Raw genomic sequence first — 13829 nt, forward strand, 5'->3', positions numbered from 1 at the left:
GAGACGGAGAGAATGTGGGTAATTTATTCTTTAGAAACAATTTCTGTCGTTGCTGAAAATGACAACTGTGTGTAAACAGTTACATCTGCAAACAGACAAGGACTGGACAGAGGATGCCAAGGCAGCAGGACTCTGGGCGAACTCTTTCTCTCTTGTTAAAAAATTTTTTTCTAAAATGTGATCCAAAACAAAACACCCAACCCCCCACCCCACCCCCGCCCCGGAAACAAACAAACAAAACTCCAAACCATCCAGAGCACCATTATCCTGATAAAACAGAAGGAAAGAAGTAGTTTGCCCATTTTAACATGAGAAAATGGATCCAGACTGATGACTCACAAAACGGCCCGGGGTGAAGATATAAGGCTGGCCTGGGTGGGTGGCAGGCTGCCTGCCAGTCCACTTCTGGCCTGCAGAGGGCAGCGGTCTCAGACTGTGTCAGAAGCCCTGGGGCTTTTCAAGGCTAAATTTTCTACGGGGCAAATTAGGTTCTCCTGACATTTAAGTCACCACAGGCTTGCCACCATTATTCTTTAAATTATTTCCTCCCCTTCTTCTTCTTCTTCCCTGCTGTTCTGGTTAATAAGCAGAAGTCCATTCTCTATTATGAAAAATTCTCAGCAATTCTGTTCATTCCATTTTCATGGACCTGCAATGCCCTCATTGACTATTCTGTATTCCAGTGGCCCCTCTCCTTCAAGGATGCCTGTCAGCAAGTCCACAGCCCCCAAAGGACATCCTACTGGAAAGAGGAACCTGGAGAAAACATTTCAGTGGCAGAATCTGAAAGCTGACCAGGGCTTTAGAATCTCCTGGAAATAGTCGCTTCATATTTCTCTCTCTTAGGGGATACAGAAACCCAGAGGTGATAGATGATTTGCCCAACGCTGAACCGTTTCAGGCGTTTTGGCCATACAGCCAAGGCCCCAAAAGAGGCTCCACCAACTGGGTCTTGAACAAAAGAGAATAACCTAGAAGAGAAGTGGACCTTCTATTCTATATACCTTGTCTTCAAACACAACCAAATCAGATGCATTGGAGAGAGGTGGGCACCTTATCCATAGAGACTTGGAAGGAGGATATTCCAGAACCTTCCTTGGTCTCCTTTGGTAATTTATACACCCTCTAAAGCTGTCAAGGAGTATTTTTTTAATGTTAACCCACATGGTTCTCAACCAGGACCGTTACATCTCCCTGGGGACAACTGGAAATGAGTATGTGCAGTTTTGCTAGTCACAATGACTTGAGGGTTACCTGTAACTCTTGGGCAGAGAAGAGGGAAGCTAAACTTCATGTAACTCTAAGGACAGTCCCAAGCAGTGAAGAACTGTCCATCTCCAAATGCCAATAGTGCTCCCATCAAGGACACAGCAATCCGTCCTTTGCATTCGGCTAAGCTTGCTGAGCTCAGAGTAACACCAATGCTGCAATACCACCTTCCCGGAAACCTTTCTCAGTGCTCAGATGCTTACCGGGCCACCTCTCAGGATGTTCTCTTCCTGGTCAATTTACTCCCATCATGGCACCTCTAAAGGCTGGCAAGGAGCAGAGGGCCAGTGGTTGCCAAAGATGTTAAGAGAACAACATCCAGGTAACAGTTGTCATGGATTTGATTTCAATGAACAGTCGCCTTGACGTTCACTCTACCTGCGAGGCTGCTGGGGCAAGGGCAGCGCTGAGCTGGGAATGCTTTGCTTTGTTTATTTTATTTTTTTTTCTCCCCTTCAAGCACTAATCACCCATCAACAACATTCTAGCCACTCACACCTGAAAGTCCGACCAAAAAAAAAAAAAAAAATCTCTGACTAAGAAGATTCAAGAACCCAAAGGCAGCAGCAAGGAGATCAGCAAAGCTGGCCTTTCCCCACCAGGCGCAAAGCACTTTTTACACTAATTCTCTACAGCTCGGAAGTCACGTCCAGGTTCTGCACATTGGGCATAAGATTTCATGTACAGAAGGTGATATCACAAAATTCTTCAGAAACATAATATGGAGGTCTCATAAAGATAATGTACACTGGGATCCCTGCCCCCACCTAAGGAGTTAATATCTACAGTAATGAGACTGATTAGATCCAGAAAGAGACTGATTAGAATAAGGATCCAAAGTGAACTCATCATGGAGTAGTTTTATTGTGACATTCAAAACCAGACTGGTGATAGGGCAGAGAAACTCAGGAGAGGAGTGTCCCTTGGACATTCACACCCACCCAGGACAAGAAAGCTGGCCACCATGTTAGGGGGTCATCAGACATGGATGCTGCCTCTCAGCACATGATAACCTGCGAAGCCAGGGACACATCATTAGCTCAGGGCCCCCACCTGGCCGCTCATCAGAACCACCTTAGAGAGGCACCACAGCTTGCCAATACCCAGATCCCACCCACCCTAGAGTTTCTGATTCAACCAGTCCAGGCTGAGGCCCAAGCACCAATTATTTTTTTAAAGCTTGCCAGATGGTTCTAACATGCAGCAGGGCTGAGAACCACTGGTGCTGGTGATTTCTAATCAAGGGGCTCAAAGAAGGCTTTGTGGAGGTGACAGCTTCCCAGCAGACAAGTGTGGGCCAAGAACAGTGGGAAAAAATTATGGGGCAACAATGATGTGATTCGCCCTAAAGATGCTACCAGAAAACTACTAGAGCTAATCAATGAATTTGGTAAAGTAGCAGGATACAAAATTAATGCACAGAAATCTCTTGCATTCCTATATACCTAATGATGAAAAATGTGAAAGAGAAATTAAGGAAACACTCCCATTTACCACTGCAACAAAAAGAATAAAATAACTAGGAATAAACCTACCTAAGGAGACAAAAGACCTGTATGCAGAAAACTATAAGACACTGATGAAAGAAATTAAAGATGATACAAATAGATGGAAAGATACATCATGTCCTTGGATTGGAAGAATCAACATTGTGAAAATGACTATACTACCCAAAGCAATCTACAGATTCAGTGCAATCCCTACCAAACTACCAATGGCATTTTTCACAGAACTACAACAAAAATTTTCACAATTTGTATGGAAACACAAAAGACCCTGAAGAGCCAAAGCAATCTTGAGAAAGAAAAATGGAGCTGGAGGAATCAGGCTCCCTGACTTCAGACTATACTACAAAGCTACAGTAATCAAGACAGTATGGTATTGGCACAAAAAGAGAAATATAGATCAATGGAACAGGATAGAAAGCCCAGAGATAAACCCACGTACATATGGTCACCTTATTTTTGATAAAGGAAGCAAGAGTATACAATGGAGAAAAGACAGCCTCTTCAATAAGTGGTGCTGGGAAAACTGGACAGTTACATGTAAAAGAATGAAAACTCCCTAACACCGTACACAAAAATAAACTCAAAATGGATTAAAGACCTAAATGTAAGGCCAGACACTATCAAACTCTTAGAGGAAAACATAGGCAGAACACTCTATGACATAAATCACAGCAAGATCCTTTTTGACCCACCTCCTAGAGAAATGGAAATAAAAACAAAAATAAACAAATGGGATCTAATGAAACTTAAAAGCTTTTGAACAGCAAAGGAAATCATAAACAAGACGAAAAGACAACCCTCAGAATGGGAGAAAATATTTGCAAATGAAGCAACTGACAAAGGATTAATCTCCAAAATATACAAGCAGCTCATGCAGCTCAATATCAAAAAAACCAAACAACCCAATCCAAAAATGGGCAGAAGACCTAAATAGACATTTCTCCAAAGAAGACATATAGATTGCCAAGAAACACAAGAAAGGATGCTCAACATTACTAATCATTAGAGAAATGCAAATCAACACTACAATGAGGTATCACCTCACACCGGTCAGAATGGCCATCATCAAAAAATCTACAAACAATAAATGCTGGAGAGGGTGTGGAGAAAAGGGAACCCTCCTGCACTGTTGGTGGGAATGTAAATTGATACAGCCACTATGGAGAACAGTATGGAGGTTCCTTAAAAAACTAAAAATAGAACTACCATACGACCCAGCAATCCCACTACTGGGCATATACTCTGAGAAAACGATAATTCAAAAAGAGTCATGTACCACAATGTTCATTGCAGCTCTATTTACAACAGCCAGGACATGGAAGCAACCTAAATGTCCATCAACAGATGAATGGATAAAGAAGATGTGGCACATATATCCAACGGAATATTACTCAGCCATAGAAAGAAACGAAATTGAGTTATTTGTAGTGAGGTGGATGGACCTAGAGTCTGTCATACAGAGTGAAGTAAGTCAGAAAAAGAAAAAGAAATACCGTATGCTAACACATATACATGGAATCTAAAAAAAAAAAAAAAAAGGTCATGAAGAACCTAGGGGCAAGATGGGAATAAAGACATAGACCTACTAGAGAACGGACTTGAGGATATGGGGGGTGGGAAGGGTAAGCTGTGATAAAGTGAGAGAGTGGCATGGACATATATACACTACCAAACGTAAAATAGATAGCTAGTGGGAAGCAGCCGCATAGCACAGGGAGATCAGCTCGGTGCTCTGTGACCACCTAGAGGGGTAGGATGGGGAGGGTGGGAGGGACACGCAAGAGGGAGGAGATATGGAGATATATGTATACCTATAGCTGATTCACTTTGTTATACAGCAGAAACTAACACAACAATGTAAAGCAATTATACTCCAATAAAGATGTTTTAAAAAACACGATGTGATTCTCTAAGAACTGAACACATGATGTATGCTAAGGAGCAGGGACAATAAATGTAGAAAAGTTAAGCTGGACCCAGGTTTCAGAAGGCTGCGAACAGCCAGCGAGAGCTACCCACAGCAGTGGCTGGTGGGCAGGCAGGGGGTTCGGGCCTTGACGGTCATCCTGTGAAAGAGCAGAACATCAGCCATGGAAACCCATCTTCGCTCCTTTTGCAGGCAACAGGCCTAGCACAGTGCTTTACAAAGCAGGTTCTAGAAACCACTATTCCACTGATGGAAATGAACACACCACCAACAGAAGTGGTGGGGGAAGCCAGCTTTTCTTATGGTGGGAAGGTTGTCCAACAGTCAAATGACTTGCGGAAACACTGGACTTAAAAAAATAAAACGTGTGTTCCTTGAAGGATTTTTCAGCACTTTTGACATCCCAATGGGCACCATAAGATCCAAGAAGGGAATGAAGGATGCAGCATTTCCCAAACATGTGACCAAGACATCCTTTCCTGGGGGCACATCTCCAGGGACTCATGTTTCCTGGGCCTAGAACACACTTGGACAAAAAATGGCCTCACTTGAGTGCCCCCGAGAGGCTGTGTTTGACCACCCAGAAACTTAGAACATATATCCCTGCTGCTTGCCAGTGTACAAGGTTAAGAAAAACAGGCAGCTCAGATGACCAAGAGGAAGCAGGGGTCAGGGGAGAAGGCTCTCCTCTTACTGTTTTCTCAGAAAAACATGTACTGCTGTTATTTCTTCCAAACCTGATTATAAGCTCAATGACAGCTCAGTGTGGAAAATTTAGACACTTTAAGAAGTATGACATGAAAACCTTTAAAAGCAATAGCTCACCTGGTAATTATGGACTTCAGGATTTGTTTTAGAGCTAAAAAAAAGAAAAGAAATATTGTAATATAACAGGTTGTAAAGTGGCATTATTACTGATTTATTTAACAGTTGTAAACTAATCCTAGGTGCTAGCTACTCTGTTAGCAACTTTTACAGAATACTATTTTTTTGGTTACTAGCAGCTTAAATGAACATATAATTGGGGAAACCAAACAGCAGCTCTCATTCGTCACTTTAGAGCTCACAAATAGAAATATGTAGGTCATATTCCAGACCCGTGCTTATAATGTTATATTTTGGTGGCAAAAAGGAGGTCCCTTCAGTTGGGCAAACTAAATAATTTTAGCTCCCATTCCAGGCCTGCCCCGGCACTGCTGGGTGGCCCATGGTACCGGGCAGCTCCAGTGATGTCCAGGGCTTTCTCCAGCTCAAGGGAGGGCCACAAGCCACTTCTGAGCATACACCACTGTGGGTCCCACTGCTCTCAACAATGCTGCCATGATGTGGCCACCACTCTGGAATGTTCATTCCACATAAGGTTCTGTACTGGGAACTTCACATCTGTTATTATTTAATCCACACAACAAGGCTATGAGGTCAATAAATGTTACCACCTCATTTTACAGATAAAGGAACTGTTGCCTAACAGAGATGTTAGGACACTTGCTAGCTAGTCCATGGCCGCACCGTGACCGGAATTGACATTTGCAAAACCCCTAGGCCAGTATCCTTTCCGCCAAGCCACGCTGGCTCTCTGAGAACCTGTGGAAAGGTTCCAGGCTCCTCATGCATGATCCTATTTTGATGGAATCTGAAGTATAACTACTCTGGTCAAAAGTATGGGTGGAGACGGTTGGTGCAAAACACAATGTATTTAATATGCAAGCTCGGCATCTGCCAGAAAAACCACAGACCAACCCAGCACCATCATCGGGCTAGGCTGCTAGGGTGGCGTGTTCAAAATCAAGGTTTACTGCTCCTCCAGCAATGAGAGGAAAACATTTCATTGTTATGAGTCTTGCTTAGGGTCTAAATAACCCTGTGTTCCAGTTTTCATAGAGGGCCAGTGCACAGAGCCAGGCTCTGGGCCAGATTCACCCCCGGCTGCATTTCACCAGGAGGGCTAAGTGTTCTGCAAGGTGCTATTTTCCTGGCATCACCTCTGCGCCCAGAGCACAGTTTCATCCCCGGCTCCCATAGAAATCCTCCCCACCCCCAGGATCCCACAGGCTATGAAGAGCAACTGAAGAGCTGTGAACAGTGGTTATTAGCTCATTTGTTCCTAAAGGGTATATTTACTGGGTGTTTTTTTTGTGTGTGTGGTGGAGATTTGGGTTTTTAGTTTATTTTGGTTCTCAATATATATAATCTCTACTAGACGCTAAGAGGAAAATGTAATTTTATGAGGGAAAAACAAACAAGCAAAACAATCACTTCCTTAGAGAGCAAAGGAAAGAAATGTAACTCACAAGCCCCTGAGAATTAAAAACAAGACATGCTGACAGGCATACTTTCAGCATACTACCCGCCATAGGGATCCTGGAAACAGGGCAAGCTTGCAGGCCTAAAACTAACCCATGCAGGATCCCTGCCACCTCCTCCCATCCTCAGGGGTCCAGGCCTGATGCACAGCAGTTCAACAGGACCCTGGAGCCCTTCGTGAGATGCTGAGAACTGAACCCAGACAGAAGAGCCAGACATCTGAGGCCCAGCCGAATGGCACTGCAAGCAGCGTCTGCAATCAGAGTGCCAGGCCGAGTTTCCAGCTGTGACACAACGGCCAGCTACATTCTCCAGAACCTTGGGGCCCTTGGAGGTGTCTTGGGGCTGCCTGTGGGATGTGGGGGGTGGGTGAGCAGCAGGTGCCAGCCCTGCCCTCCCCTCCCTGCTCGGTGTCACCCAGAGCAGTCCCGCTTTGGTCTGTTCTCTGTACTGGGCTTCCATGGCAGGTTTCTCCTAGTGGGCCAAAATCAAAAGCTAAAAAATTTCGAAAAACACTTGATCTAGCCCAACCTCTTTGTTTTCAGATGAGAAAAAGGCCGCCCCAGAGCTGAGTTAAGAGAAATGCCAGGGCTGGGCGGGAGGCCTCCTGATCCCTGATCACTAACACACTCCTCCACACACCGCACTCTACCAACTGCCCAGGGCGTACGGCACACCAAGATATGCTGACCTCAAAGACCACCCTCGCCAGTAGCCTGAGACCTGTGCCTGGGATGACCAGAGACTAACCAGATGGGGCTACCAGAGGCTGGAGCTTGGACACAAGGGCCGAAACAATTACACAGTCTGTGATTCTCTAGCATGACAGCTGTCCACTGAGGTCGAAACTCACATAAGAAAACAACTGTTTCAGGGAGAGAAAGAGAAGTACACACCAGGTGGGACAGTGTCCTCTTGGGCAGCACACGAGACTCACCTGGGAGCTTTAAAACCACGTATGTCCAGGTCCTCACCCGGAGACTGATTCGATTAGCCTGGGGTGTGGCCTGGCTGAGGGTTTCAAAGCTCAGCAGGTGATTCCAATGTACAGGAAAGATCAAGGCCACCTGTGCTGGAGAAGGGGGCGGCCAACCACGCCCCATGGGCCGAATCTGGCCCACCTGCTTTTGTGAGTAAAGTTTAATCAGAACACGCTGGAGTCGTTCATTTACATACTGTCTATGCTGCTTTCATGCTCCGGGGGGCAGGGTGGAACGGTCCTGAGAGGGACAGCAGAGCCTGTGATGTCTAAAATATTTACGACCAGGCACTTTACAGAAAAAGTTTGTGGACACCGGTGCTAGGGTTTCAGCCTTGTGACAAGTTCTCTTCCTACAGGAAGTTCACTGGGTGTTGATAAAGGTCTTCTACATTGTATGACATGAAACCCGCACGTCACTGAGCAGATCCAGTTTTTGTTCTCGGGGAGCTTTTGCTCAAGAGAACGGCCTTTCTTTCCCATCACTGCCTGCAGTGCCGTTAGCACACTGTGCCATACACATTCCTATCACCTTTATCACTCACTGTTACAATACACAAAGCACAAAGCCACTCAAACAAAGCATCTGTGTTTTCCAAAAAAACAAACTGTCTTGGAACATTCTACTGTGTACTTATTGAAAGCCAGGCAGACGGTATAGCCAGGCAGCAGCAAAAGGGGGTGGAGAGGAAACCATCAGTGCTTCACTCTGTGATTTAACTGTATTAAGGAAAAAGTCAACATTGCAAACAAATACAGTAATTCGAGAGCAGAGCCATACCCGGACTCTGGGGGCACTTACCAGAACTGAGCTGCTATCATCGGGTTGCTTGCTTTAAAGGAAAAACAGAAAAGTATGACATCTTAGAGAGCTTTACCAATTTTTACCATTTTTACCACTTGTTACCAATGATCAGGGAAGAGATTCCTGTGATCTCAGAGCGGTCCCAACCCCAGGAGGCAGAATCTTCATCTTGGCTACCTCTCCTTTCTGGAGGAAAAGTAAATCACCTCCCGCTGTGCCCCACCCTCCAATTCACTCAGAACATGCTCACTGAGCTAGTTCCCAGGACCAGGAGTCCTAGGAGGCAGAGACAGACAGTCCCTGCTCTCAAGGAGCTCACAGTCTTGACACAGACAGAGACAGAGGCGTGAAAGATCGAAGACAGGCTGAAATACAAGCAGTAACCTGTGCAGGGGGCTCGGGGCAGACACCTCCGACTGGGTTCGGGGTGTGAGTCTGCGGAAGGGGCCATGGACAGAGGTAGAGCTTGTGTACCTAGACACCACTTCGTTTTTTGAAAAATGGAGCATGGAAAATCATTAACGGTTTCACAAAGATGCTAGAACTCTGGCTGGAGAAAATGTCAGTAAAATAAAGGAGGGAAAGAGGATGAAGACCAGGAAGGGAAGTGGAGGAGAAGCACGGAACCTGGAGTCTGGAAGAGCTCTAAGGCCACCTCGTGGCATCAAGCACCCTCCCCTCTGCAGCAGCCACACCGCGGTGCCTTTCCCTTTGTGCCTGTACACCTCCAGGGACTGGGCGCTCACTCTGTAAAGAGGGGGTACTATCTTTGGATGGCCCTACCAGAAAGTTCTTCCTTCGACCGGGGTGTTTCTGGGCAACTTTGACCCAACTGGCTACGTGCACAAGCATAATAATGCTCACCAGGGAGGTGAACACAGCCCTTGGGACAGACAGCTTTCTCATCGCCCCCCCACCCGGCCCCACCCCATCACTCATCACTCCCAGTTCCTGCAATCAATCACCCTTCACGGACCTGTCACCCTCCCTGGACACAGCCCCACCCTCTCAACCTCTGGTCTTTCTTGAAAGTGAAGCCACATTCCTTGGGCTCTGGGCAATTTTTTCCCCATGAAAGCAGCCAAGAATGGCTTTGGAGAGTTTCTGGCTGCCACGCTATTGTACCGTTGGTTCAAAAGGGAAGGAAACAGTGGGGAACACAAGGTTAAAGATTCTAGATGGGAAAGCACAGGTGCCAGGTCCCACAGAGGCCCACTAAGTCCTGAGTTATACAAGAAAAACATATGAAATGGCCAGTACAATGATATATGGGAGGGAACAAGAGTGGGGTGGGGAGATGCAGAGGTCCTGCTATAAAAGAACAAGATAGGGCTTCCCTGGTGGCGCAGTGGTTGAGAGTCCGCTTGCCGATGCAGGGGACACGGATTCGTGCCCTGGTCTGGGAGGATCCCACATGCCGTGGAACGGCTGGGCCCATGAGCCATGGCCGCTGAGACTGAGCGTCCGGAGCCTGTGCTCCGCAATGGGAGAGGCCACAACAGTGAGAGGCCTGCGTACCGCAAAAAAAAAAAAAAAAAAAAAGAACAAGATAGTCCTGAATGGAGAAGCAATCAAGTGTGGACAAAGGAGAGCTAGGAAATGGGATCTGGCGGCCGGGTTTAAATAGAAATGAGCCTGGCTTGCTCATTTGCTGACTGAACCTGTAACTGGGTACCAGGCCTCATGCAGGTGTGAGGCCACAGTAGTAAATGACAGACAAAGCTTGGGGAGTTCGGAAAAGGGGGGGTGGAGAGGGCAAGCATCCTGGGGCCTAGCTAAATTCAAGGGCACAGTGTGCTTGGATTGACTGTGGGCCCCGAGTCTAGTCTTTAATTAGTTCTGGTTCTGCTCTTAAGTGGTCAGAATTCTGGTTAGCGCGAGACTGATGTCCCCAATTGAAACTGGAAGATGGAGGAGAGAAGGGACTCTTCTTCCCTCCGAGACATGTCATCATCTTCCACGGGCAAGAAACATGTTTACCTATGATATCCCTAAGGTCCCAGGTCCAACAGAAGCAAAGAGATACAAGAAAAGAAACATGGAAAAGGGGGAGAAGGAAATGAACACATCCAATGGGAAAGACTAAAGACAGCTGGATGGTGAGAGTAGCCTGATTCCCACCAAGAGAATCCCACTGGGGTTTTGTCAAAAGCTTCAGAATGACAGAGAACAGCAGACAGTTCCTTCACAAACTGCTTCGCCAAACTCCTTGGGGCTTATTAACCAACTGAACCATGGTGTAAAATTCCAAGACAGAATGAAAAGCACACCACCTTTGAATGTCGAATGTCTCCGGGACGGATAGCGTTTACTAGGCTTCCTCTCGAACGTGCTGGTTCTTCGTAACCTGGCGCCATGTGTAGCCTGGTATTCCGTCCGGCCACTGGAAAGCAAACATTTCACTGCATGCTACCAATATCAGAATGTCAGTACATTATACGTATTTGGAAGTGAACTTTTATTTCCAAGAGCTCCAATGTAAATTTCAACTTATCTCAAACTCGTTTGGTAAAGACACACACTAAATTTAGCCTTCCGTTTGAAAATAAAATCACTGTTGCCAAATCCAGGCTGTATTATATTTCCGCCAAAGGACAAAACCTGCAATTTAGGTACCAGCCACTTGACTGCACAAACCAAGCAGGTCTGAGTACTTGGAATATTTGACTAAGAGAACACTGATTCACACATAAAATACCTTTCCTAAAACATATTAGGTAGACATTTAACTTTTAAAAGGCTGTTATCAGTGACCACTTAACTAAACCTTGGCTTTCCTTGCTATGCCAAGAAAAACACTGCTGCTTTCACCAAGGCTTTCCATCAACCCAACGTCCAGCTACAGCTTCCAGGAGGCAATGCTATCTTTGTCTGATCTATCACTGCCTCGTTCCAACCACCCTCGGCTTATGATTTATCACATGGAAGGAGCCACTTGCCACCTGCTTTAACTGCCTCCAAGGGGCAAACTCATCTCCAAACTCCCTTCCTTCTCACGCTGGGCTGGACCAAGTCCCACGGAAGTGTCCTGCCAGGATGGAAACCCCGCCTGGGCAACCTCAACAGTCCAGCCCTGCTCACTTGGAGCACAGCAGACTTCAGCACACCGTGCAACGTCTCTGCCAGGCTTCGCAGTTATGACACCTTCCTTCCATCCTTCCTTCGCAGGACCCATGAGTCGATTCTTTCTCAAAAAGGACTTGGTCCCCCCCCCACTCCCCTCTGCAGCATTTAAAAATACATTCAAACCAAGCGATTCTTTAAACACAAGTGCACAGACATTTCCGTGCACAGCAGAAAAATTTGAAATGAACAAATCGTTTGGCATCTTAAATAGAGTTCAAGGACATGCCATGTGTGAGAAGAGGTTATGAAAGCATGTGAAGTTTTAGATCTTGTAACAGCAATTCTCAGATCTGTAAACATGCCTCAGGAATCGACCCTGGGAGTGCATTTAAAATGCACATTCCCAGGCCTTATTCATACAGCCACACGTGAGTCCCCATAGATTCTGATTACAAGGGCCTTAGATGAGGTCCTAAATCCTCATTTTAAAAAAACACCCAGGGGGCTTCCCTGGTGGCGCAGTGGTTGAGAATCTGCCTGCTAATGCAGGGGACACGGGTTTGAGCCCTGGTCTGGGAAGATCCCACATGCCGCAGAGCAACTAGGCCCGTGAGCCACAACTACTGAGCCTGTGCATTTGGAGCCTGTGCTCCGCAACAAGAGAGGCCATGACAGTGAGAGGCCCGCGCACCGCGATGAAGAGCGGCCCCTGCTTGCCACAACTAGAGAAAGCCCTCACATAGAAACGAAGACCCAACCCAGGCAAAAATAAATAAATAAATAAATAAATGGAAAGAAGGCTCAACATTAAAAAAAAAAAAAAAAAAAAAGTGCTCATCAGTAGTAACCAAGGAAAGAAAATTAAAACCACAGGGATATTTAAAAAAAAAAAACAAAAAAAAACACCCAGGGAGTTCTCATGCACTTTGAGAGACATGGTCTTAGAAATGTAAGTAGAAATATATCAGAATAAACCTCTCTTTCTTCAGGGTCTTTCCAGATTCAAATATTCCTGAGCCCAGCCTGGGTCACACACACACACGGTGACATCTGCTCTCATTCTTGTCACCAAATTTCTTGATGTTGGCATGTGACAGGTGATACAGTAGTGGTTAAAATATAAGACATAAGACCCAGACTGCCTGGGGTTGAATCTCAGCTCTACCACTGACTGGCTGTGACTTCGGGCAGATTATAAACCCCACCCCCAGACCTAGTTCCCTTATTTGTACAATGGGTATAATCTGAGGACCCATCTCATTAAGGCCATGGGGAGGATTACGAGTTGGTACATGAGAAGCTCTAGTGCAGTGTGGTCGACAGAGCTTTCCAAAACGACGCTCGTGTTCTACATCAGCACGGCCCAATGTGGCAGCCACCCATCTCACTTGTACCAGGCACCTGAAGCATGGTTAGAGAGACCAAGGAGCCACATTTTTAAATGCTCTGAACATGAATTAATTTAGATAGCCACATGTAGCTCGCATCTACTGTATTAGACAGCACAGTTCCAGCTAAATGTCAGCTGTTAATAATTTTGTGATTATTAGCTTCATCTGATCGATGAGGATGCGGAGGCTAGAAGAGCTCTGGCGACTCCACGAAAGGTCAGATGCTAAGAAAGAAGCAGGGGCAGGACGTCCAACCCAAGCCTCCAGATGCAGGTCCACTGCTCCTTTCACCAAAACATCACGGCTGCCCTCCTACAAGACACGTGACCGTGTTGTAAAAACGGTGCCTACCTGAACCTGAAGCGAGAGCCCAGTCTGATAAAGTCTGATCTGTTGGACTTGCTGTTTCCCGGCGTCCGCAGCCGGAAGAAGGCGTGGTGCTCCACGGCGCACTTCCACAGATGCTTGCAGGTCCGGGCGCTGTCCAGGCGGAACACGAACGTATGCTCCTGTTCCCGGCCCTCGGAGGTGAAGCACGGGGGTCCCGGTGAGCGGGGATTTGTAACACTGACTCAGGATG

General features: G+C 46.3%; 1 protein-coding gene across 8 annotated transcripts in view; it reads right to left on the reverse strand.

Annotated features, from left to right (window-relative positions):
- Nucleotides 1–13829, reverse strand: part of EPB41L4B (erythrocyte membrane protein band 4.1 like 4B) — a gene marked incomplete at its 3' end in the record, with an annotated part of 141397 nt that overhangs the window by 62447 nt on the left and 65121 nt on the right. For all 8 annotated transcript variants that reach the window (XM_081237152.1, XM_081237154.1, XM_081237151.1 and 5 more), the window contains exons 11-14: nucleotides 13601–13770; nucleotides 11066–11175; nucleotides 8790–8820; nucleotides 5530–5563 (exon numbers count right to left, since the gene is read on the reverse strand). In XM_081237152.1, the coding sequence (XP_081093278.1) occupies nucleotides 5530–5563; nucleotides 8790–8820; nucleotides 11066–11175; nucleotides 13601–13770 (345 nt within the window). The remainder of the gene's footprint in view (nucleotides 1–5529; nucleotides 5564–8789; nucleotides 8821–11065; nucleotides 11176–13600; nucleotides 13771–13829) is intronic.

This window comes from Mesoplodon bidens (genome assembly GCF_964165515.1).
Source record: "Mesoplodon bidens genome assembly, chromosome: 6".
NCBI lineage: Eukaryota > Metazoa > Chordata > Mammalia > Artiodactyla > Ziphiidae > Mesoplodon > Mesoplodon bidens.